This window comes from Sus scrofa, chromosome 9 (genome assembly GCF_054392235.1).
Source record: "Sus scrofa isolate SSC_HxYL_T2T_F1_AM1 chromosome 9, Sscrofa_HxYL_maternal_Yorkshire_Landrace_v2.0, whole genome shotgun sequence".
In the NCBI taxonomy this organism is placed as follows: Eukaryota; Metazoa; Chordata; class Mammalia; order Artiodactyla; family Suidae; genus Sus; species Sus scrofa.
The window spans coordinates 37,262,905-37,290,199 of NC_139391.1; the positions used below are offsets into that span (position 1 = coordinate 37,262,905).

Genomic DNA, 27,295 nt, shown 5'->3' on the forward strand with positions numbered 1-27,295 from the left:
GTCAATCAGATTTAAATTTATTCTGTAGAACTGATACTCTGCTGTTACAGACACAGGCTGTCTCCAAGCAACTTTTTCTTTTGGCTGCTTATTTCATTTTCTTCTACTTTTTCTTTCTTTTCAAACAAATGATTTTTTTGCCAGCAGCACTCTTTCAGTGTATCTAATTTAGAAAGAAAGCTCCAACTGAAGTATGTATTCTCAAGTATAAACTTTTATTTTTCCATGGAATCTGTACTTTATTTTGAATTTTTCTCACGTTTGAGTGATAATGTGCGTGTACAAGTGTACACGCACACACACACCCCAGTGCATGGCTAGACTTGACACTCTGGGAATTTTAACAGTGCCAACACCCCTGATCCCCACCTCCCTCAAACACACGTACCACACGCCAGCTGCTCCTCCTGTCCCTGCTGTGTATTTTTTCCTCTTGCACTTACCTTCTAGTCATTACTCCTTGTCTATCTCCAATGGACTGTAAACTCTTTTAGGGGGATGTTTTTGTCTGTTTTGTTCACTTCCTACAAAAAGATAAATCAAATACATTTTACATGGTATTTGTATCTGTTCACCTCCTGCAAGAGATCATAGATTTTGTTGACTATGTTAGTAGTTGGTCATTTGATACACTATGTGTTACCTCGGCATCTTTTTGTACTAGGCAGTGTGCCCAGTACTGAGATGGTGGTGGCGGCTGTGGCTGCAGCTAGATGCATGTTTCACCTGTCACACTTCACACAGTTATACTGTGGAGATAGGTAGTATGTGTAAAATCTATCAAGTGATACAAGACCTTATAAAATTCAGGGCTAAATTTTACAGTAGTAGGAGTTGATTAAAGATCAGCCTGTTGGGTTGAGGAAGAGACAGATTCATGGCTGGACTTTTAAAATTATAGAGGGTAAGGAAGGATATTCTGGAAAGGAGCCCTTAATGCTACTTCCTTTCTGAACTTTCTCTGATTTTACCTGCCCCCCAATCCCTTAAGATTTATTTTTTAAAAGGAAACAAACTAAAAAGTTAGTCACTGTCTTCCACCATGATCTGACATATAGCACATAATTAAATTTAAATGTTATTTTATAATGTAACTGTGTACTGTCTTTTGTTCAAAACAAACAAACAAAAGTCTTAAGACATATTATTGACATTGCGTTAGAGATATTTGTTTAAAGGCAAGCGATAGAATGAGCTTTCTCTGGAAGTGAGGGGGAAAGAATCCTCAGAAGTCAGTCTGGCTCGATTTAGCACCCAGTTATATTTTCTCATTAACTGTCCACCAGTTCCCCATTGCCTTTATACCCTAGAAATGACAAGTGATCCATTGAATTTTAGTTAGTTGGGACAAATAGAGCAAAGGGTAATTCTGAAGGGGAAATTAATTGTAAATGTGAATTATTAACTGTAAATTAATTATTGGTGCTCTCTCTAGAGAGAGGGAGAACCAGTAATTAATGACTGACCATTTTTGATGGATGGTTGCTGTACTCTTCATGTATATATTTTAATTGTGTAAGATCTTCATGGTTTTTGTTAAGGTTCACTTATTCTAAAATTTATTTTTACTGGTACCAAATGTAAATGTAGACATTACTACATTCCTATTTTTCTGGTAAAATTATTGATCATTTTGCAGTGATGGCTGCAACCAACCTGCTCATTAATTTCCTTGTTGAAAGCGGCTTTGCCTAACACACTAGATATGGTTTGAGCAATGGAAAACAAAATCAATAAATAAGATGGTTTTAAAAAATCCACTTATCTCTCAGGATTTGTTAAGTAAATCACTAGTACACGGATATTTAATGAGCTTTTTTTTTTGCCACATATCATCAAATCTTGCTGTGGTTAATATCCTGTTATAGCCAATTAATTACCCATCCCTGTTTTCAATTGATTTTTGTTTTTCAAAAGTAAACTCTCTGAATACTCCTTTTTATTGTGTTATCTCTCTTAAAAAGCTGCATGTGAAGGAGAATTTAAGTACTTCATAGATTTTTTTATGTAATAGACATGTCAACTTATTACTTATATTGATTTATAAATAAGTATATTTATGTTAGAATAGTCCACATGGAGTTATATTTTTATAGTTCTTAGATATTACCACCCTTTATTTCCTTGTATATGTTCTTCAGTAACTATTGACTAAATGGACTATAGCATATGTGGAAAGATGTAAAATGAATATTTCTAAAATTATAATGATAAAAATTCATTTTATATAATGATATAAAATGCCATAAACAGACATTTGCTCTGTTTATGAACAGATTTCCTGGGTTTTTCTTAAGTTGTTATAAAATTGATAATATGTTTTTGGAAACAGATAACCAGGCAAAACCATATTTATTTTCTTCCTTACTAATACTGAGAATATTTAAGTATTTCTCTTCATTTAAACATATACTATGGAATAAATTCCTAGGTGAAACGACTAAATCAAAGGATCTGTGAATTTAGAATTTTAATAGATATTGTAATTTGGGCTATTTCACATTTTCTATTCATAATACATGGTACCACTTTTTCTCCTAACACAGCATCTTTTCAAATATTTGATCTTTCCAAGTTACATAGAAGGGAAATGGTTATCTCTATGAACTTTTTATGTATGTTTTTCATATCATGAATGAACCATTTGTATTACATTTTCTGGGAACTATCCATATATTTTGCCTTATTTGGCTTTTGGTCTTTTTTTCTTTCTCTTTGTATATTAGGAAAATTAGACCTTTGCTTGGATCTAATGAATTGTAAGTAGTTCGCTGTTTTTGTTCTTGGTTTGTTTTTGTTTTCCAGATTAGATTGTCTTTCGTTTTACTGACTTTGGATTATGTTTTAAATGTTTTTATGTAGTTGAATCTGCCAGTTTGGTCTTTTTTGACTTCCGAGTTACATGTTAAAATTCTTGTGCATGTAAGTTTTTGATCCACTTGAAATTTATTCTTTTGTAAAGCATGAAAGTGTTGAAAAAATAAACTTTATTTTTTCTAGATAGCTATTCAGTTGTTCCAACATCATTTATCGATGTCTGTCTTTTGATCTGATTTAATGTGCGCCTTTATTCTATTTGAAATCCTTTGTATGTTTTGGGTCTGTTTTTGAACTTTCTGTTCCAGTCCATTGATATGTGTATTTTCCTTTATCATACACTTAAATATTTCATAGAGCTACTCATCACTTACTCTTTTTCAGAGTTTCCCCAAATTCTGAACTTAAACTTTTTTCTATTTCTTAGCTTGGGGACTTCTGGTAATGTAAATTTGGGCAGTCCACCTTGGCCTTTTAATTTATTCTAGGATTTTTTACTCATCTGCCTCCTCTTATGCTCTCTCTTGTACCCAGAGCTCAGAGCTTGAATTGAACTAACCTTCCTTAGTTGTTGTCTTTCTGGGCCCCCAGCCATATTTTTTTCTGATCCTTCTTTCACAGAACATACAGCCATTTGAAAGTTTCATAGGGGATTCATTGTACTCATTTCCCGTGCTTTTTCTGTCCAAGTGTGAGAATAATGCTCAGTCCCATGGCGTTTGTGGTATGTTTTGGGTTGATGGCATACCTCAAAACTACCCAATTTCCTTTTCCTTTTCTGAATTGGGGGATTTTTTTCTTGCTTACTTAGCAATGTATTTAATTATTGTAAAGCTATTTGGTGATATTTTATCACTGTTTCTAGATACTTGTGATGCGAGAGCTTCTACCCTATTGCCAGAGCTAGTAGTCTCTAAATATTACACATTTAAAGCTACCTCTCCTGTCTTGGCAGTGAAAGAATAGTGATTTATAGCTTTCTCTTGTGCCTAGATTAGGTAATGGGTAGCAAGTTCAACTTTCACTGGCCTTTCGATATTTTTATTCATCTTTTGGCATGGACTGGATGAGTCAGTTTATAAAAAACAAAAATTACATGTTTGTCAATGTTCCTAAGTTAACATTAAGCACAAATTCTTTTCTTTTCTTCCTTCCTTCCTTCCTTCCTTCCTTTTTCTTTCTTTCTCTTTCTTTCTTTCTTTTCTTTCTTCCTTTCCTTTCCTTTCCTTTCCTTTCCTTTCCTTTCCTTTCCTTTCCCTTTCTTTCTTTCTTTCTTTCTTTCTTTCTTTCTTTCTTTCTTTCTTTCTTTCTTTCTTTCTTCCTTCCTTCCTTCCTTCCTTCCTTCCTTTTTCTTTCTTTCTCTTTCTTTCTTTCTTTTCTTTCTTCCTTTCCTTTCCTTTCCTTTCCTTTCCCTTCCCTTCCCTTCCCTTCCCTTCCTTTCTTTCTTTCTTTCTTTCTTTCTTTCTTTCTTTCTTTCTTTCTTTCTTTCTTTCTTTCTTTCTTTCTTTCTTTCTTTCTTTCTTTCTTTCATTACTAATCACCTAATAAGTAGCTCCACCCTTCAATGGCTAGACCCACAGCCAGTGCCACATATAGTGGGAGGGGAGGTCAGGGGTTATTTATTGTACTTATGCTACATGCTTTACAAATGCTGTTTTGCTTAGTCTTACCCCAGATCTCTAAGGCATTTTCTTTCTCTCTTTCTTTCTGTCTGTCTGTCTGTCCATCTTCTTGTCTTTTTATGGCCATACCTGCAGCATATGGAGGTTCCCACGCTAGGGGTTGAGTTGGAGCTGTAGCTGCTGGCCTACACTACAGCGACAGCAACAACAGATCTGAGCCACATCTGCGACCACAGCTCATGGCAACGCAGGACCCTTATCCCACTGAGCGAGGCCAGGGATCAAACCTGTGTCCTCGTGGATACTAGTCTGATTCATTTCTGCTGACTCACAACAGAACTCCCTCTTTGTTCTCTTGAATACTGCTAATGAGTATTAGTCGAGGTTTATTTTCCAGCTTGTGACTGGTTTATTTTTGGCCAAATTTATGGAAGGTGACTTTATGCTCAAGGGAACTAAAATTGAAAATAGGGGCCGGGTCCTTTGTAGTGTGTGTGAGAGAGTATAAGGTGGCAGGACGCCGTAGTGAAGAGGGAAGTAGCAATAGTGCAGTAAGTTTGATGATCATAGGTAGATGCCACTCTCAGTAGGATGATGAGTAGAGGTGGGAAGACCAGAATAGGGGGACACACCTGTGATTGGAACTGGTTGATGAATTTTGAGGTTAGTAGACTGAACCAGTGAAGACAATGCTTCTGGGGCCCACTCCTTTTCTCTGTTGGTCTCCATTGCCCCTAAATCTCTGGTATACTCTGCTTTGTTCACTGCCCTGTTGGTAGTGACAACAATATAGGAACCATTCATTGCGCTTTGCCTAGCACTTCACTTATATTTACTAATTAATATATTATTTTTCATATTTTACAGATGAGGAACTTGAAGATTGGGAGGTTCAAAAATCTTGAGCTAGTAAATGGTAGAGCTAGAATCTGAATATAGTATAAGTAGTTCCAACATGTATGTGCTTAATCTCCTTTGTGTTGACTTATTAGTGAAGCAAGTTTTTTGAGTCAATTTTCATCTTTTTGTTAATTTGTTAGACTTAATTATAGCAAATCTGTACCCTTTTAACACATTTGTGTAAATGCTGGCTGGCTGGGTCTAGGCTGGGTCCCACAATAAGTTTATATATAATTGTCTTTGTTTAGCTCTTCTAGAGTTACTCTCTTATTCCCGTAGATATTTATTAATAATAGAAAATTAACTGTCCCTGAATTAGATACCTTCTTCTTAGCCCAGTATTTCCTTCATTATATCTGAGGCTATTTGTTTTCATGGTGATTTTTAAAACTACGGCACTGTGAGTAAAACAAGCTAGCTGATAACTTCATGAGTAACAGAACACTTTGTTATCTTTCCACGCTCCGCCTGCTCTGTAAGATTTGGGAGACAGAATCTTCTGATTTGACCTTAGGGAATTCTGCATTCTTCCTGTGGCTCTGACTTCCTCCCCTGTTATCCTCCATCTTGCTGAGTCTTGTCTGGTCACTGGGAATTTTTTGTTTCTTGAACATAACAAACTCATTTCCACTTGTGGGCCTTTGGCACTTACTGTTTCCTCTACTTGAAAGTCTTATCTAGATTATTGATGACTTCCTCTTTCGTATCATTTCGATCTTTGCCCTGGTGTCTCCTCTTCAAAGAGACCTTCTCTGCCTAAAATTTCTCCATCCTCCCTTCTTTACTGTGCCTTTGTTTCTATCTTGCAAAGCTCCTTGACATATTCATTGTGGGTGTTTGTGTGTCTGTGTATCTGTGTGTGTCTGTGTCTCCCCACTAGAATGCAAGCTTCACTGTATCTTAAGTGCCTCGGATAGGACTTATAGGATAGAATAGAATATAATAGATAGGATAGGATAGAATATAATAGATAGTCAGTATTTGTTGAATAAATGCCTGAGCTTCTTTTATTCTTTTAATTATATTTTATCCCTCCTAATCCCACAAGGAATTTGAAGTAGCTTCAAAAATACTTCTAAATGTAATAAAGTAGAAAATATCAGGCATGCAAAATATAGATAGAATAGAAATGACTGGTGGGAAATTTAATATGCAGGTCATGCAAGGTTTTACATGGTTCTTAATATGGATCAGGAATTTCGTTCTGAGGGCTTAACTGCCAAAATGAAAAGAACACTTTTTCCGTATGGAGAAAACATTCTTCTATGCTAGAGAAACACAGTTTTTGCTTGCAATTCAACAACTGTCCTACAGTAGATAAAATAATAAATTTTATGTGGCAGTGTTCATCCTAACGTAAATTGGAGAGATGATGCCGGGGTGAAGTTCAGGGAAAGTAACTCTCTGGAAACTGACTGATAAGATACTCATACACATCCATGTTCGTCCCCTTTCTCTGTGTCCCCCAGCCCCCGGGAAATATGTGCATGCTTCTCTGAGTAAGTCAGGGCTTATTTTAAACAGGATTGTCAAGGAGTAGCCACTGGTTTTTTTGTTTGTTTGTTTGTTTTTGTCTTTTTGCCATTTCTTGGGCCGCTCCCGCGGCATATGGAGGTTCCCAGGCTAGGGGTCCAATCGGAGCTGTAGCTGCCGGCCTACGCCAGAGCCACAGCAACGTGGGATCCGAGCCGCGTCTGCAACCTACACCACAGCTCACGGCAACACCGGATCCTTAACCCACTGAGCAAGGGCAGAGATCGAAGCTGCAACCTCATGGTTCCTAGTCAGATTCGTTAACCCCTGCGCCACAACGGGAACTCCGCCACTGTTTTTTGACAGAGCAGTGAGATGTAGCTTACTCAGTATTCTTAAAATGATTAGTTCTTTCCAGAGCAAGGTGAAAATTATGCAAATGCTGTGCCTTTAACTGATAATAGTACTATTTTGATCAAGTTATTCTGTGGTAGTTTGTGGTCTTTATTAGGAAGTTTTGACATCCAGCATCTTAGATTCAGAATTAATGAGCCAGATTATTAGTGAGTTTCATAATACGCTAACTCCAGAAGTCTTAATACAAGTGGAGAATAAATTGTATTTTAATAGAGAAAATTCCCATCAGTTCAACCTGTTTATTATGATATTAGATTGAAATTGAATGTATTTAAAATGAGTTCGAAGTACATTTTTTATTAGGATCATCAAGTTATTAACCAAATCTGATTGAACCAAATCCTTCAAATTATTGTACGGTTTAATTATTCAAGTTTTTGGAGAAAAACCAGCCTTGGAAATGTTAAAAATAGTATTTCCTGGTCAGTGATAACATACCAATCTGGAAATAACCACACTGAGTCCCAAAGAGTCACTTCATATCCCATTGTTCCAGTGAACTTCTTACCAGTTCTATTCTTTTTTTTTTTTTTTGTCTTTTTGCCTTTTCTAGGGCCACTCCTGCAGCATATGGAGGTTCCCAGGCTATAGGTCTAATCAGAGCTGTAGCTGCCAACCTACACCAGAGCCACAGCAACTCAGGATCCGAGCCGCATCTGTGACCTACACCACAGCTCATGGCAACGCCAGATCCTTAACCCACTGAGCAAGGGCAGGGATCGAACTCGCAACCTCATGGTTCCTAGTCGGATTCATTGACCACCGCACCACAATGGGGACTCCTTACCAGTTCTATTCTTAGATCTTAGACATTCTTCTGGTGTAAGGGAGAGAATGTTTGGGAGATGGAAGACAGTTATTACACATCCTGTCATGAGCTAGTTAAGAAATCCTCATAGTTTCCTGTTGTTGGCTTAATCGTTTTGTTTTCCCTATTTAGAATTGATAGTGTGGCTGGGTGTCTATTAAGGGAAAAAAATGACTTGGCAGTACGGTGTAATGTTTTTACAACACATCACTAGTCCTGAGAGGGATTTGTTTTTGTAGAGCTTTTCCTTTCCCCTGTTTCATTCTTTCTTGTGATTTTGTTTTCACATTGTCTCCTTTTATTACTGTAACTGTCTTAACTCTGCACGGCTGTCCTTTCCCCTGTCTATTTTGTTCCATCGGGGCTGTCTCTTTTGTGCCAGAGTCTTCCCTGAATCTTGTCAACGGAACTGTTATTACTTTTCTACCACCAGCACTCCCTGACCCCCCCTCCCAGTTTATTTCACCTCTCTCTGTGATTACTGTTTTCTTTTTTCCTAGAGTGACAGAAGGATATTCCATTTGTCTCTGTTTTTAGTAGCAGTGTACAAGGGTAACACTGGAACTAGGAAAAAAGCATTTAGATTAGGATTTTGACCAATTGGTTATGAGGTTTGGAAACTGCATTAGTTTTTTAGTAAAAAGAGTAATTTTCCTAGTTTTCTATTAATGTAATTTATTCTTTTAAGAATGCACAGGGAAGATAGCCATAGGTGTCCCAGTGGATGCATCTTATCTTTATTTAGTGAATTCTTTATCATAGGCTTGCTCAAATGAAAACTGTACTTCAGTCTCTGAGAGAGGTTATGGACTCCAGCATATTTGGAAGGTAGACTAAACTTTCCTACCATGTTTCTAAAGTTTATTTTAAATAGTGACAGTGTGGAGTCTGAGAAGAGCATGAGCTTCGGGGTTTGAGAGTACATTTGAGATTAATTGCTCTGTGTTCAGAACCTGCCTCTGTCTTTCTTAGCAGGATAATTGTTTAACTTATTTTATTGTCAGTTTTATCACCTGTAAGATACAGAAAATATCTCAAAAGGGAAGTTCTGAGGAGTAAATGAAATATAAAACATCTATCATGGTATCTATCAGATGGTATCTTTAATTCGTTACCATTCTGTAAGCATCTCAAAGAAGTTTAGTGACCTTCTCATTTGCCAGGTAAGTCCATCTGGATTGGCACTTGTCATGCACTGGAGTTTAGTACAGATTTCACAATATCATGTCATGGATTAAGGAATAGGCTTTATTGGGATTAGGGAACATCTCATGGGAAAGCCAGGATCAGCAAGAAGAAGGCGAGGCATGGGTTTCCCACCCTCCTATTATTCTGCACAGAGGGATGCCAGAGCTTTGGCAGTCTGCTCAACCTACAGCATTTTTATTCTAGTGAAGGCATCCTGCCCCATATTATTCTCTCTTATTAAAGAACAAGTGGTAAATCAACCTTATCAGTGAATAGTCCCCCCAAACTACTTGGGAACCAGGCAGTATAGGGTAGACACACCCGCAGTCATCTGTGAAATCACCTGTCCAGCGTGTGGAGACGTGGGGCATGTGGGAAGTTGGGTGGGCCCTGCTAAGGGGAGAACTGTGGTTCTGTCCAAAGCTGAGTGACGTCTCTGCCTTCCTCCTGGGAACAGGGATGAAGGAGTGACTCCAGCTCCTTGACCAGGCACCAAGAATAACTCCTAACAGACTGTTCTACTTCTCGCATCACACTTTATTGCCCAGAGTCAGTGAATCCATTTGCTCGAAAAATAGATGTTAGAGGTGAAATAGCATATGTTTGTTTATTTTTATGCTATTTAGGTAAGTCGATGTCAGAATAGGTAACAGAAGAAAGCTTTTCAGAGTTTGAATGAATGTTGCTCCCAACAAAAATTGGACATGATTTGACCAGGCTCAGCTCAGCTTCACAAATAATTACTGATTTCTGCAGTCACAGTGTAGGCACTTACTCTAGGAATTGAACAGAAAGTAAGACCATATTCTCAGGAAGTTTGGTGTGGTATCTAAGCAGGGTAAAACAGAAGTAGAAAAATTTCTTAAAAATAGAAGTAGAGTATAAGAAATACCATGAGGGATAACCACCAGGAGGCTGAGGGAAGAAAGTGAGAAGAGGTCTTAAAAGATAGCCAGTGCTGAATCTTAAATTAAATGTTCCTTTTGGGGGGAGAATTTTAAGCAGATTGATAGCTCCCGCATTTTCTAGTATGTGGATGGGATGGTAGGAAGAAGAATTATTTAAAAAAAAAAGTGTTGCTTGGCTATGTAGCATAAGGAGTTTGGAGCTTAGCAAAAATTTCATTTTAATTCTTTGGGAACTGTGGTTTATAGTAGTTTTTAGTGAGCTGTAATTCAAAATATTATGTCTTAGTGTTACAGATTTACTAATGAAATAGTGAGGACCCATTCTAAGGTATGGGAAAAATAAAACAAATGAGCAGCAATCTGTCAATAACTTCTACTCACTGTCAAACTTTTAAATTACTTAAATGCTGAAGAAAGCAGATGGAAATTATATTCATCACTGCATATTTGTCAGAAATAAAAAAAGGTCAAAGTAGTAGAGCATTGAGAGACAGAATACTTTTTTCCTAAAAGTTTTGCTTTTGAGAGATTAAAAAAAAAAAAGGTTGGAGAGTTCCCACTGTGGCTCAGTGGGTTAAAACCTGACTAGCATCCGTGAGGATGCAGGTTTGATCTGCAACCTGGCTCAGTGGGTTAAATATCCAGCATTGACACCAGCTACAGCATAGATTGCGGATGCAGCTTGGATCTGGCATTGCTGTGGCTGTGGCATAGGCTGGCAGCTGCAGCTCTGATTCAACCCCTAGCCCACAGGTGTAGCCCTAAAAAGAAAAAAAAAACCTTTTAAAATGCATTTCTTAAGAGGTTTTTTTCATTGTAAGGAACACCATTTGCTACTGACCATATCTTGATTTCCATTTTATGTGGTTCTGAGTATTATTTAGGAAAATTATGGTTCTCAAAGGAAAGTGTGTAGTGTCTGAGATGTTTCTGAGATATTTTGTTAGTTATGTGTAGTATCAAGGTAAGACCTCAAACTAGGCTTGGAAGTTTTTTGGCAATCAGTATGAATTTAGTATTGTTATTTATTTATTTTTTTTGTATTTTTAGGGCCACACCCGTAACAAATGGAGGGTCCCAGGCTAGGGGTCGAATCAGCTGTAGCTGCCAGCCTACACCACTGCCACAACAATGCAGGATCCGAGCCATGTCTGTGACTTACACCACAGCTCACAGCAACACAGGATCCTTAACCCACTGAGCGAGACCAGGGATTGAATCTGCGTCCTCATGAATACCAGTCAGATTCGTTTCTGCTGAGCCATGACGGGAACTCCTAGTATTGTCATTTTTCAAGTATAATTGATTTACGATATTATATTAGTTTCAGGTGTACAACATAGTGATTCCATGTTTTTAATACGTTACAGAATTATTACCACAATAAGTCTAGTTATTATCTGTCAAAAGTTAGGAGCTCCTGCTGTGGCACAATGGGATTGATGGTGTCTTGGGGGCTCTGGGACTCGGGTTCAATCCCTGGCCCAGCACGGTGGATTAGGGATCTGGTGTTGCCACAGCTTTAGCTTGGGTCAAGACTCTGGCTCAGATCTGATTCCTGGCCTGGGCACTACATGTGCTGCGGGGCCCAAAAATGAAAAAAAAAAAAAAAAAGTTATTACAATATCGTTGACTATATTCCCTGTGCTATACATTACATCCCTGTGATTTACTTATTTTATAACTGGAAGTTTGTGCTCCTTTATTTATTTTGCCCATTCCGCCACCCCAGAATTTAGAGTTCCAGCCCTAAGTTTCCTGGTACTGGCTGTGTGATGTTGAAATTCTCTTAACTTCTGCATATGTGTGTGTTTGCAATGTTGTTTTCTAGGTGATTTTGGCCATTTCATTCTTCTAGGTGTGTACTTATAATGCTAATATTTTAAATCCCCATTATATGGCTTTGTATGCCAATATTTTATAAACGGCATATTTTTAAGAGTATCCAATTTAAAATAAATCGAGACATCATCCAAGCACATCTTGTTGAAATGTGGTAGACATATGCGGGGCTTTGAACTTTCATTTGGTACTTTTTGCTTAGCTAACTTTTATATACCATAGAAGGCAGAGCTTGGAAAACTGGGCTGTACATGTAGTTGTGAACATGCGTGTGGTAGTGATGTCTATTATTTCTTCCTCAGGATGCATCCCATGCAGTTCTTGTGATTGACTAATGTCAGCCAATTTAGAAACATGGCAGGCATTGGAACCAGTTAACAGTGTTTACCTTGTCTTGGGGATTTAGAAGGTTGGCATCAGCATCTCTTCAGTGTCTTAAAATGGCATGTCATGGAGAACAGACTTGTGGTTGCCAAGGGGGAGGGAGGGAGGAGTTTGGAGTTAGTAGAGCAAACTATTACATTTAGAATAGATAAGAATTGAGGTCCTACTGTGTAGCACAGGGAACTATATCCAATCTGTTATGACGGAACATGATGGAGGATAATATGTGAAAAAGAATGTGTGTGTGTGTATTCATACACATATACACACACATTTGTATGACTTGGTCACTTTGCAGTACCGCAGAAACTGACACAACCTTGTAAATCAAATATAAATTAATAGAAAAAAATTTTAATGGCATGTCATAAGTGGCTTAACTCACCATTTAGTTTAAGCCCAGTTTAAGTTTAATATATATCTTAGTTTTGTTACTCTAGGTCTTTTAGTCATATAGGAATTCTTTTTCTGTAGTTTAGAAGGTAGAAGCACGTGCATGTATGTGTGTATATAATTTTTTAAATTGTGGTTTGCTGAAAAACTACTATTACTGTGGGATTTTTCTGTTAGACTTTCATGATGAATGAATTTTCAGAAACTCTGATTTAGATCTCACTAACCAGACTGCCAAGTCATTTGTTATTCTTGTAGGTACTGGAGCCAGCTATGGAGTTCTCAGTTAAACCTATAATTAAATCTTGTTGAATGTTATTTTGATGCTATCTCATTTTGGTCATACAAATTCTGATTAAATTAGCTGCTGGTATATAATTACAAAGGCTTTGGTGTCACTTGGAAGGAAGGCGGTGGAGGAGTAAGATAGCTGCTTCCTCAAGAGAATGTACCTTAGTGTCATATTGTTTATGGTTGTTTCATAAATGCCATCCCAAGTCTTTTAACTTAGTTGATTTCCACCATGATTGCCTTCTTTAGGTAGTCCTATCTCCCTTAACTTTGTTAACTAAGTAGCTGTGTGATAGAAATTAGCTTTCCTCTTTGTATGGCTGGGTTTTTTGTAAATAGCTTATAATATTTATAAGTTCTAGAAGAATTTCAGAAGTTGTCAGAAACAGCAGAAGTTGATGTAGCCAATTTGGACACAAGTTAGAAATGAAATCCATACTGTCATTTTTAAAGTCTAAAAAGAGAGGCAAAAAGTATGTATCAAGCTCCTTTTCTCTAAATTGCCTCCAGCTGCCTGCTTCCTAATATAGAAATATTTATTAAAAGTGGCAGGTTAAAAATTGGATTCCTAAGGCAAAATAAATATGACTGGTTCCATAATTTTGTTAAAGAATGGGAAATATCTGAGATTTCACTTTTGTAGTGGCTTTTTTTGAGAGGAGAGTGGGGGAGCATGATATAGAGCAAATAATACCTGTTTCCTGGATAGCAAAAAGAAAAAGAAAGAAAGAAAGAAAAAAAAAAAAGTAACCAGACAGTTTCAGTGAACCAAAGAAAAATTTCCCAGGTCAGTGAATTAGAAATCTGAATTATTTTCATATTTTGTACCTTTCAACAATATAAAAACCACTGAAAAGGTAGAATGAAACATCTGAGATAATAGATAAGACAAAAACAGTGATGGATTTGCCTGGCCCTGAAACTCAGTCAGGGATGAGAAAGTAAGAAAATAAGCAAAGTAAAATATGGCTTGGGTGGGGAAAAAGAAATTTAAATCTAACCGAGGCTAGTGGAAGGCAATGGAAGATTTAAAGAATTGTTAGACTCAAATGATATAAATAGGCTTTTTTTTTTTTTTTTTTTTTTTTGTCTTTTTGCTGTTTCTTGGGCCGCTCCCGCGGCATATGGAGGTTCCCAGGCTAGGGGTCGAATTGGAGCCATAGCTGCCAGCCTACGCCAGAGCCACAGCAACTCGGGATCCGAGCCATGTCTGCGACCTACACCACAGCTCAGGGCAACGCCGGATCGTTAACCCACTGAGCAAGGGCAGGGACTGAACCCGCAACCTCATGGTTCCTAGTCGGATTCGTTAACCACTGCACCACGACGGGAACTCCTAAATAGGCTTTTTAAAATCAAGGAAAATTTTATGCTAGTTCTAACAAGAAATTGATGAGGAAAAGAAGACACATGTTGAAAGGGAAAAAACATGGGCATTTGAGTGAGGGTTTGGTGCGTGGAACTTACATATGAAAAGTGAGAGAAAGACACATAGAAATGACAAGTGTATTGGAGATAGATTTGAAAGTTATTTTTCTGAAAGCATTCAGTAGTTAAGGTGGCAGGTACATACTCCTAGGAAGAGTTTATTTATTTATATTATAAACTTTCTGGAAAGTATTCCAAGTTAAGCTGCAGATTCAGGGAGCAGGAATCATGATGGGAGGAATCTAGCAATCAAGAAACCCTGCGAAGGATGGCTATCCCTCGTGATCCTCCATAACCAGAAGGAAGTCCAAACAAAGCTGAGATCACAGCAAATCACACAGTTTTCAGTCTGGGTGAAAAAAAAAAAAAAAGCCATATACAATCACCTGTGTTCCCATTTATACTGACTAGTTAAAATGATTTTTTAAAAAAGAATCATGAGTATTTCATAATAAATATTTTGTCATTGCTGCTTAATGTATTGTAGTATGCATTAACCATTCTCATTATTTTATACACTGACAGATTACAAAGAAATTAGTAGTGCATAACCTTATTGACTCTATGGAATAGAGAAAGAGTAATGCTTGCTTATGATTTGCTTCTTAGTGTAATCACAAGGACTGATGTAGCCTTAAAAAAATGAGGAACTTTGGATATGTAGGCTTTAATCTGTATGATTTTTATTTTTGGAATAAACACATTATTTATAAAATATTTGCAGAGTTCCCGTTGTGGCTTAGTGAGTTACAAATCCAACTGTTATCCATGAGGATGTGGGTTTGATTCCTGGCGTCACTCAGTAGGTTAAGGATCCAGCGTTGCCATGAGCTGCGATGTAGGTCACAGACACGGCTTGGATCTGGTGTTGCTGTGGCTGCGGTGTAGGCCAACAGCTGCAGCTCTGATTCAGCCCCTACCTGGAAACTTCCACATGCCACAGGTCTGGCCCTAAAAAGACCAAAAAAAAAAAAAAGGATGAATTTCTAGAATGGGTCTTTTAGGCAGTCTTCTACATATAATTTTTGAAATATAAATATGAAGTAATGAGACAAGTATCTCATACAAATAAATTCTGTAACAGCTGTGATTCTTATCAGGAAGGAAGTAGGGGTGGGACCTTGTAATTTGAATAGCATATTCTTCTCAATGATCTTTTGGTTGAGATGCCAAAACCATTTTGGGTATCTTTGAATTATGACTGTTTCTCTTGTTACTGGGACTGGGCGTTTGTATTTTATTACAAAAATTTTCAAACATACAGAAAAGTTGAAAAATTATACTTTTTTAAATGATTTTTTTTTATTATAGTTGGTTTATAGTGTGGAAAATTGTACTTTGGATACTGAAATATCTGTCACTCGCATTCTACATTTACCTTTTTACCATATGTCCTTTTTCATGTAATTTTCCATCCATCTATGCGTCATCCTTTTATTTAATGTATTTCAGAGGAAGTTGCCAACATCATTACATTCTCTTCCATATTCTTCAGCTTGCCTGGCATTAACTAAAGTTCAGGATGTGTTTACAAAATTCTTTTTTGAGGAAGAAATTTATATACAAGGAATTGCACCAGCTCTGTCACATTTGATGAGTTTTGACAAATGTATACACCTATGTAACAAACTCCTATCAAGATGCAGAGTATTATCACCCCCAGAAAGTTTGCTCCCCTTGCTCTCAGTATTTTTTGTGCTTTTATTTAAGTGATTATAACTTACTCCTGTTTAATTGTTATTTTATGTCATACTAATCTTCTCAGTTTGCATTATTTGATTGGCATTCTATCATTAGCTGAGGGCTGATGGACAGAGTATCCACCAACCCAGAATCCTTAAGACATGGCCTCACCATAAAACCAAAATCCAACAGGAGTTAGTAACATAGTCTCTAGCCCTGGTGGTTGTGTTGGTGGTGTTCTCTGATAAGTGTTTGCAGGGAAAAATGAGGTGTCAGAGTAATGACTGGGTGGAAGGAAGCCTTATTAGTGCTCTGTGTTCACAAGGTATACTGCAGGGAGCAATTTATTTTGGTTGACAAGCTTCCTGTTTTAAGAACTCTTACCCATCTCACCTTTGGACACAGCCTAGTTATCATTGGATGTTTTCCAGCATACATAGAGTGAATTACTGTAAGGGGAGGAAGATTGTTGAGTTGCAAACAGTGTATTGGAGTCATTTTGCTTTCCAGGTAAACATATTCCTGCTCTAAAAAACTAAAGTGTGTACCAGAAAATCAGAGTTGTTTTGAAAATGTGCTCTGTTTTTAGTGGAAAGATAGCTTTATCTTAACTGGCCATTAATCACATTATCATGTAGTTTCTGATGCATTATCAGCATAGCACAGTTTTAGTAATAGAAAAAACTTAAGGCTATTTGTGTCTTACATTCATATTCAAACTTAAACCGATTTAGCATTGGGGAGGTCATTAGTTAAGAAGTCTGGACAGTAAATTTGGTGCTTCTCATTAGCCAATAAGCAGTAAACACTCAGTTTTGGAAAGTGTATTGCCAAAGCTAAATTGTTAATATAAAGCAACCATTTCCCTAATCATCTGTGTTTTTTATATGTTCTCACACAGAAGAAAGACCCTTCTAAATCCAGCATGAAGAAAAAAGTGACAAAGGTTGCAGAAGCAAAAAAAGTAATGAAGAGAAATTTTAAAGTAAATAAGAAAATAACATTTACCGATGAAGGGGAGGTAAGATTCTATAAATGCTTTGTTTCTGAGGTACATTGCAAGTGTTAGAAAGAGTTTGACTCTCGTGCTGACTTACCGTTCTTTAATAAGAAAAATAATGTATCTCTAAAGCACTCAGGGCATTTCTTTCACCATTGTTGTTATTTGGTCAGCTGTGCATCTGTAGGCAAGATGCCTTACAATAAACTGAGATCCTTCTTGGTGATAACAACAGAGTTGGTTTTGAACTTCCGAAATCTGTTTTTATAGATTAGACTTTCTTGTCACAGGGTCCATCCGTCAACATGTTCTGTGGGAACAGGCACAAGGATACACAACTACTGGCCACAGCTTCTCTTGCTTGACTTTTAAAAAGCCTCTGCTCTGCAGTTCCTCAACTTTAGATGCTGTATTGGCATGCTTTTTCTTACAGGCCTGCTGTGGGAAGGAATTCTCTGATTTAAAATAACCTTGGACACACACGTGTCTGGTTTTCATCTCACTGTTACCTGGTCTTAGTGTAAATACATCCTTATAGAGTAGGGGAGGGGTTACTGCTCACAGATTGTTCATGAAAGGTCACTCTATTACATAGTAATATTATCTCCATTTTTAAAGAGGAAATACATCCAGAATGTCAAGTGGCTCACTTAAGGAGTGGTGGCTAGAGTCACTGGCCATAGCAGGGTCTTCTAGATATTGTCTCTTTGTCTCACTCTCACCCACCTACAATTTCCATATTCATCCTGATATGGCACACAGCACCCTACGGCCACACAATCTTATTTCTGGTGACCTATCTTTATTTTTTTCTTCATAGCACTTATTATGTGACTTGACTTGATTTGGTGGTAGTCCCTTTCTTTTACTCCAGTGGATGAGGGAAGATATTTCTATTCCACTGGGGTGAGGGAAGCTACATGAGGGAAGGCATTTGTTGACTGATGTCTGCTCTGTCCTCAGCACCAGCACAGTGCCTGATAGTAAGCCCTCAAAAAAGGGCTGCTGAGTGAATGAACCATTGTCTCATATCCCAGTAAAATAACAGAGCTTTTTATACTGACCATAATTTATCACACCAGATATTTCACTATTATTAATACAAAGTACTGTCTACACAGTCTATATTTGATGGACTAAGTTTCCTTTTAATTCTGTTAAAAAGTTAACAAAGATTTGCATGTTACTTTGAGGAAGAGGGCTTTGCTTTAGAAGCCCAGATCTGCATGAATAATATGGAATAAAGTGGTGTACAAATCATATTAAAATTAGCAAAACAGAATGCAATTCAAAGTGTTGGGACTTGCAAGGAAGGCTATATAACTAATAAATATGAATCTTCATGAAATTACTAAGGAGGTCAGCACCTGAGAAGTAGCTTAAACCAGAATATAGTTAGTTGTATTACATCAGATGCTCATTGTAAAAGCTTACTGCTGTCAGCAAAATGAAGTTCCTTACTCTGCTGCTAGGTTTAACTGCACAGATTATACCCATTAGCTTGGAGATGAGTGTAAATCCTTAACTGTAAAATGTTTCAATGTAAATTCATTGCTGATAGGAGCTGTGTGTGGCTGTGAGCCACACAGAAACTTCTGATCTAAAATTCTGCAAGGAATGCTAACATTCGTTCAGCCCACAGAGAGGTGAACTTTTTTCACTCTGATGAAAACAAGAATGAGAGTCAGAGCAATGGATGGCGTTCTTAGTGTCACAACTGAGCCCCTCACTGCTTCCTCCGTGTCAGCGTCTGCTGGCGTGGCTACTCATGCAGTAATATTTGTGACCCTCAATTGCAACTCTGTAGGAATCTCATGTTGAAGAATGACTGTGGTGGTGACAGGAGGCATTAATACCTGTGATGTGTGTGCCTGCAACTCCCATTTGCCTGCTGCTTAATTAGCGGTCTTTCAGAATCTGTGGCTGCTACTTAAATCCTCCTGGCAACGAGTTACTAGGTAAAATAAGAGAATCGTTTTTGTCTAAACAGCCTAGAGTTTGACTCTTAGGCCTGAAAGATTATTAAGGCAAACAAACCTTATTTTTCGGGCAAGGACACAGGTGTCCAGAGCTTAAGAAATTCATTCAGGATCAGGCACTGAACAAGTGAAAGAGCCAGGACGTTAAGCCAAGTCTCCCAACCCCCAGATCAGTGCCCTGACATCTTTGTGCCCTTGTTCCTAACCATAAAATGTATGTGTAAAATCATGTAGACCCGAGCAGGCTTGTGAAGCCCAAACTTTCTCCTTTACACTTAAACTTAGTTATTCCAGTCTTTATGTGCAGTACCAGCTGACATGTGGTCAGTTTTGAGCACCTAACGTGTGCCAGATAATGTGTTGGTTTCTGAGGATACAAGAATAAGACTGCCCTCAAGGAGACTAATGCCAGTAAGAAAAACAGGAAAGTAAAACCAACCCAGGAAGGTGAGAGAGGCATTAGAGAGGGTCACCAGGTTGCCATGGCGGTGGCTGGGGTGCGCTTTGGGCAGCCTGGCTGCCACGCTGTGCAGATCTGAGTTGGTAGAGTAGCGATCGTGTACCAAGATCACTGAAATGATGTTGAAGCAACTACCTTCTCCTTCAAATTATTTTATGAACTTTTCCTTTCACTCTGTGCTCATTGAGTTATGGCAACATTGCTTTCCTGACTGGGACAGTCTCCTCCGAACTTGCTCCCTTTTATTATAAAGTTTGTTAGAACGTTTAGGGGTTGTAGGTTGTAAGGCAGAAAGAGTGTATGTGCAGCATTTGAAAAATCATTATGCAAAGGGGCATGATGTTCTGTTAGTGTGCCCTGCCTCCTGCCCCATACTCACCTTTTTCCTGTTTGCAGTTGGTTCAGCAGTGGCCACAGGTACAGAAATCTGTCTCCAAGGATAACGAGGATGAGGACGACAGTGGTGGTATCAACTTAGATAAAGCCAAGGAGAGGCTTCAGGAAGAGGACAAATTTGACAAGGAGGAATACAGGAAGAAAATTAAGGCAAAGCATCGGGTAAGCTTTCCATCTTGAAGTAATGATGAGTGAACTTTAGTATGTCCTAAATATATGCAAATATTCATTAGTCATTAATAATCAAGTTACTTTATTATTTTCTTGAACACTTCCTTTTCTTTGGCTATTTTATTATTTTATCTAGTCCTTCTTTTTCCTTCTGCTGGTGGAGTCTTTGTATATTAACTGGTTTCTGAGAGTGTCACTTAAATCTGCTTTTGGTTGAGGTGACCCAAGTTATAGTGATTTGTTTTTCAGTTAAAGTTTTAATCTGGAGATCATTGCAGTTGCGCATGTAGTTGATAGAAGTAGTACAGAGGGATCCCATGTGTTCTATTTCTATAATTTTGTCCTTTCAGGAATGCCATATGAATGAAACTATGTAGTACATAGGCTTTTAGGATTGAGTTTTTTTCACCCAGCATGAATGTAGACTGATCCAAATTGTTCTTTGTACAGCACTCCTTTCTTTCTGTTACTGAGTTGTGTTCCATGGTGTGTAGGATGCAGTTTGTTTCACATTTCACTCATTTGAGTGGCATTAGTGTAATTTCTAGCTTCAACTTAGTAGTTAAATTTCTTTCCATAAGCAATTACTTAGTAGTGGATATAAAATTAAATTTACTATGTTAAGAAAAAAAAAAAAAAAAGGAGTTCCTTTCGTGGCTCGACTAGGATTCATGAGGATTCGGGTTCGATCCCTGGCCCGCTCAGTGGGTTAAGGATCTGGCGTTGCCGTGAGCTGTGGTATAGGTCTCAGATGCGGCTCGGATCCCAAGTTGCTGTAGCTGTGGTGTAGACTGGCAGCGGTAGCTCCAATTTGACCCCTAGCCTGGGAACTTCCATATGCCGAGGGTACAGCCCTAAAAAGCAAAAAGAAAAAAAAGTAAAAAAAAAAGAGAGAAAGCTTGTGAGAGGAAGTGTTTCTATATAGGCATGTTCCCTGTTGGCTTTAAACTTGGCACTTTTCAGTTGTCCTTGAAACAGGTTTATTCCATTCTGGTCACTCATGACACTACTGTCCTTTCACACTACTTAAAAGTGGACATTTCATTAGATAAATGAGTCAATTAATGAAGTAAAACAGATTTACGTTTTTAAAGAAGTTTCTGCAGCGTGGCCTTGAGGAAATGAGTGATCTCAGGGTAGCACTGTATTATACTCACAAATCACTGCTATAATATTAAGTTCTATATTAAAAAAAAAACTTTAAAGCCTTTGGATGTGAACATTATTAACCATATCCTGAGAAGAATTCCTGTAGTTTTTGACTTCCATTTGACCTCAGTGACTCAATAAACTTTTTTTTTTTTTAATAGAGCAGCAGTTCTTATTTCTCTATTTTAAGATTTGAGGCAGCTTCACAGTAACATCTAATGAATAAGAAAAAGTAGATATTGAAGTTAGCTTCAGGGATGGAAGTGAATGGTGGGAAAACCATTCCAGAGCTATGGAGAACAAATGAACCTGACCTGAAATGTAGTGGTGGCAGTGGTTGAGTATTTATGTTATTGAGAGAACTTTTCCCCCATTGCTGTTAACAATTTGTTATTGAAATTTATAATAATATTGAGTGTCAGCAGCTTGTTATGTTTCCACTTATAGTCTTAGAGTATTTATCCAGCATAAGTACACTTTATCCTTTATTTTTAAATTATAGCCAGCGGTAAAAGAAATATGGAAAATTTACATAAAATAAAGGCTCCCCTCCCCCAGCTGTACCCTCCTCTGCCTCCCCTTTTTTGTCTTCCCTTTCACCCACTTTCCCCATGTGTGCAAGTTACTACTGTATCCAGGTCGTGGAATATTATTTCTGAAACATTTAGGAACTTAGTTTCAAGTTCACTATTGTATATTTTTAATGGAGTTAGTGTGCTAGGCTCTGCCCTGGGCTGTGAAGATGGAATGTTTAAAATGCATGGGTTCCTCAGCCATCAAGAAGATTATAATTAAATTATAGTTGGCTATGGACATTCTGTCACTGCACAGAATCTTTTTTTTGCCTCAATTTTTTATATTAAAATTTTTGAGATGATGGAGTACCTGTCATGCCTCAGTGATTTACGAATCCGACTAGGAACCATGAGGTTGCAGGTTGGATCCCTGGCCTTGCTCAGTGGGTTAAGGATCTGGTGTTGCTGTGAGCTGTGGCGTAGGTCGCAGACGGGGCTCAGATCCCGCATTGCTGTGGCTATGGTGCAGGCCCGCAACTACAGCTCCTATTAGACGACTAGCCTGGGAACCTCCGTATGCCACTGGAACAGCCCTAGAATAGGCAAAAAGACCAAAAAAAAAAAAAAAAAAAAAATTTGTTTTGATATGAATAGTATCTTCACATTTTTTGAAAATCAAGGTGATAAAGTAATGTTGAGAAGTCTTGCTTCTGCCCATACCTGTCATTCCTATTTATACCTCCACCCCGTAGGTAACTTTTTATTAATTATTGTTTAATTTCGTTATGCAAAGACTGGTAAATAGAAATACATATTCTTATTTTCTTCCTTTGTTGCATGAAAGGTTGTAGGCACTTTCTCATTTCACTTATTTTTGAGCTCTTATATAATTCATTTACTTTTCTTGCACTGTTGTTAAAATGTAGCATATGATTTCTAAACTATCACTGTGATCATCAAGGTTGAAGAGAACAGTTTGGTGCTGATACAATTGTGAGAGAAATCACAAGAACTTTGCATGCTACTGGTTTTGAAGACAGTCCTCTGTAACTAAAATAGATATGAGGTCTTTTTGAAAAACAAGTCATATCTTGTTTTATATAAAATAAGTATATTCTGCACAAAGTGGCCCAGAGCATACTTTCTGTATTGGATGTCAAAAATATTATGTAGCCTAAAAAAGGCACAAGGAAGTAACAAAGATAGTCTTTTCTCTACTCAGCCTGAATGTAAACGGTGCCTGGCACAAATATGATTCATTTCTTGGTATTTTCATTCAAGTAAAATTATTATTTAAACACACATATTTGTATATTTAATTAGTGGAAATTTCATGTTTGCGAGTACTTAGTATGTTTATTACAATAGCATACATAAGGCACAATACAGGTGCTCGAATCAGTTATGTACCAAGCTGCCATGGTCTGGATTTCTGCCCGGAAGGCATATGGAATATTTCCTTAAATGGCAAGTTTTAATATTTGTCATAGTGTTTGATGAAAGAGTGTTGTGCTTTCGGGGAGAATACTTGTATTTGAGTCCTTAGTCTGGTATTACCTAGTCCATTTGGAATCACCAGTCACCAGTGTGGACTGTGTTTTTTTATTCTGGGGGAGTGAGAATAGGGGTTGATACCAGGTGATCAGAGAGATCCTCTGACCCTGTGTATAGTAAGGCATGGGAATAAAAGTATCTTTCCTGTTTGAAAAATGAAATTTTAATTTGTCATTTGTCTCTGCTGACCAGTCAGGTTCCTTGCTGATGATAAGGCTTCCTTCTTGTTCACTTATTTTCCAGTGGTTTCTAAAATTTTACTTTAATTTTTTACTTTAAATTTAATATGTTATTATAAATCCTGCATAGTTTATTTTGTCATAATTGCATTTACTTGAGCACATTATTGGTTTTGAAATCAGGTCTTTTCCTAATTGAGTATATTAGTCTAATGATAATTCTTAGTTCTTCTAGAATGAGGTTTTACCTTGGGCAAATGTAATTATGTTTGCCTTGAAGCTGTCACTCATAATATTGTAATTTCCGTGAAAGTATACTGAGAAGAGTTGTGTGTTCCTAAAGACTACTTGAAATATTAACTTTATTGTCTAAGAATAAGCTTTACTTCATGAAGACAGAAAAAGGTGGCTAAACTTTTGACACAAAATTATAAATGAAAATATGCCTAAAAGGCTTTTACATGTGAAAAGAAAACTATAAAATCTATAATTCTGTATTTGACATATTTTATGACACATACTATATTTTTAAAAAGATGTGTCAATTTTAGAAGCTTTTATGAGCTGAGAAATATTCTTTTAGCATGTTTAAAATACTTCATGATTATGTTTTTGGTTTAAAAGGAGAAGATGGTTAATACGTAAATGAATATATAAGTGAATTTAGTCTTAATAATTCTGTTTGAAAGCAGTTTTTTGTTCTTGCTCTTTAAAATTAACCATCTTGTACCATAACTTTGAATATGCACTTGGTCTTTGTATTGTAGGTCTCAGCTACTCATTTATTTCCCCCTGTTTTTCCTCCATGCTATTATACCCATCCTTGACTCATATTTTCATTTACCAAACTCTGAAAGCTGTGTAATTTCTACTGTGACTCAAGTAAAGGTCTTTGTCCTAAAGATTTAGAAACTGGGAGCTATAGAATTTTAACTAGTTTATAGCAAAAGAAAAAGGAAAGTAAAAAATAAAGGCTGTACAGTTTATGGCATCACTGGGAGTAAAGTTTAGCTGCCCACTTGCTGGAATTTGGTCACTCACTCTGGGGACCTCAGGAGCTCTTGTGTAACTCCTTGGGGTCACCCAGTCAGTAGCTTTATTTCTCTTCATGGGTTTTCATTGCAGCCATTAAGCGTTATTTTCTTCTGAGACCATTCTGGTCCTCAGCTTTCCCTGGCAGTTTATAAGTGGCTATACACAATTTGTTTGTTACTCTTTTCTTTGCTAAACCTCCTGAAACTATTTACCAAAAGTAAAATTATAGCAAAAGCCATATTTTTTTTGCATATAAAAAACCATTAGTAAATTAGCAAGTTGTAAAGGCAAAAGCACTACTTTTGCAGGGAAACAAATTTTTCTTTCTGGTAATTCAATCAGAATTGTTAAAAATGGGCCATGGATCATATCACTGAAAGGTTTTTACTTTAATGGAATGAAAATCTGCTCTGTGGCATATGTCATCATTCTTAGCTCTGAAGGATTGCTTGTACTTAGTGTGATAATATCTGCTATAACAGCTGCGAGTGGAAAACAATTCATTAGGAGGTTCCCTTTCACTTCTTTGAAATTTGCTTTGAGTACTTTATCCATTTTGGATTGTGTATTTAAAGCCATAACCACATCAAAATGCAGCTCTGAACTATTTGCAAAAATGCTCTGGGTTCTACTCACTACTAGCATGAATATTAGAAAGTTAAGAAAAAATTGAAGGGACTTTTTAGAAAATCTGTTTTGTTTTGTTGTTGTTGGCAGGGAATTGAGTTGGCATGGAATCCAGGTATCTTAAACATAAATTTATATGATAGTGGAGAAGGAGGGAAGCAGTAATCGGGCATCTCAGGAATAGTAGTAACAAGAACATTAACAATAGTAATAACAAGTAACAGTTTGCCCTGCACTAAGTATGTGTTATAGACTGTATTATAGGCTAACAAGTAACTTCTGACAGAAGTGATTCTAGCCTCATTTTACTCAGATGACACAACTAAGACTTATAAGGGCCAAGTAATTTGTCCAGAGCCTCGTGGCTCCCAGAGAATAGCCCTGGGACGTCACCAAGGTCTTTGTTACTCTGCACACTGTTTTTCACCATGTGACTGCTACCCATCTCCTACCATCAGGAGGTATCACCTACCCTCTTACAACAGGATAACTCCAAAGCAATGAATCAAAAGGTATAGGATGCCAACGGGAAAGGAGGATTTCGAAGAAGGAATGACAAATAATAGAAACTGTTCATGTTTCCAGAGCAAGGTCATTGGTCTCAAAGAAATTTGAGAGTAAAATAAGCATGGTGGTTAGTAGTTTAGTTTAGGACTCCATGCTAACATTACCTTTCCCTGAATGGTCTTTGCATAGCTGTATAGGTACTAGGACCATAATCCACTTTTACGTAGCTGTGACCATTTAGGCATCGAAGGCATTGTCAGAGACTGGTCTAGCTCATATGATCATACGAAGTTTTACTAATGTCAGAAGTGTTACAAGGGCAACGGACAGAGTATCTGGTGCTTAATTCTAAAACGGACTTTATGACTAAAGCTTATTTATAGGGTTCTAACTACAGAACCTTTGCCTGTAATTTATACCTGGAAGTTTCTGTCTTATTCTCATGAGCTTGTAACATCTTGTGACATTCAGTCCAGCATCTTGGTACTTGGGCCTTTTTTCGTATCCGAAATGAGGTCAATACTCAAGCGTATATAGAACTTACCAGCTGTGTGGCAAGTCTTTGACCTGTTTATTATCTCTATTTTTATTTGTTAAGTTCTTTGTTTTGTGAACTTTTTCTAAACCGCTATATGGTGTTTGAGAGATAAGGTGGTTGTTAGGTTGATGGTCGATAGTTGGTGAGGCTGAGGAGCTGGGGCAGAATTTGGTGCTAATGGAATTCAGAAATCTGACAAGATTAGGTCATAGACTCCAAAGCCTGGGGAAGCTAGGTGTGTCTGTCTTCCCCATGCTTGAATACCTAGAACCCACCACAGGGCCTGGCATATAAGAGCTCAGCAAATATTTAAAGGAATTAATTAATGAATCTGTGTTTCTGTGTAAATTTGTTTTTGCCCCTGTCTTTACACCATTATCATAGTTGTTATAGACATATATGGAAGACCAGTTTTTACTGTTCAAATAAAACACTGTAGAACAGATAACAGATCAGAGAAGCTTGTGTTCTTAGTTCTTGGGAGCGATTCAGGCTTACTGGGATTTTGTTCTTAGAGGGCAGGGGGTGTCTTCAAGGCCAAAAATCCTTGTAATCATTCTTTTTCTCACTCTTGTTGAGCCAATTTTCTTCCCTGAAAAAGAGGTTCCTATAATACAGAAATGAAGATTGATGTCCCATCCTGTTCTGTGTGACAGCTGGGACCTCCATTCCTTAGCAGATTGACACAGTTTCCTGAGACTCGTTCAAATAGGTTATGCTTCCACCACCCCCTGAAAAATATGAGTTTCCAAATCTACAAATTTCCAAGATCACCATGGAATGAAAATGGTTTAAATACATAGTTCTGACTGCTGATGAAATTCATATTTCATGGTACTTTCTTTTCTGAAGCTAAGGATCTGTAGTGTGTGAAAAGCCGACAGACACATAATAACATCTCTAAAGGGAGAATTTTGTACCTTGAAATGTAATTTTTCTGTTTTCTTGTCTCTTGTGAATTTGATTTTTATTATTGAATTTCATGCTCTTCTTATACTTAATCATTTTTAGCATGGCAGAACTAAAGATAA

At 37.4% G+C, this 27,295-nt stretch overlaps 1 protein-coding gene across 1 annotated transcript in view; it reads left to right on the plus strand.

Moving 5' to 3' along the window:
- The window catches only part of DDX10 (DEAD-box helicase 10), a 258,007-nt gene that overhangs the window by 125,783 nt on the left and 104,929 nt on the right, over positions 1-27,295 (plus strand). Inside the window, exons 14-15 of the mRNA XM_021062753.2 lie at positions 17,056-17,175; positions 19,990-20,151. Of these exons, the coding sequence (XP_020918412.2) occupies positions 17,056-17,175; positions 19,990-20,151 (282 nt within the window). The remainder of the gene's footprint in view (positions 1-17,055; positions 17,176-19,989; positions 20,152-27,295) is intronic.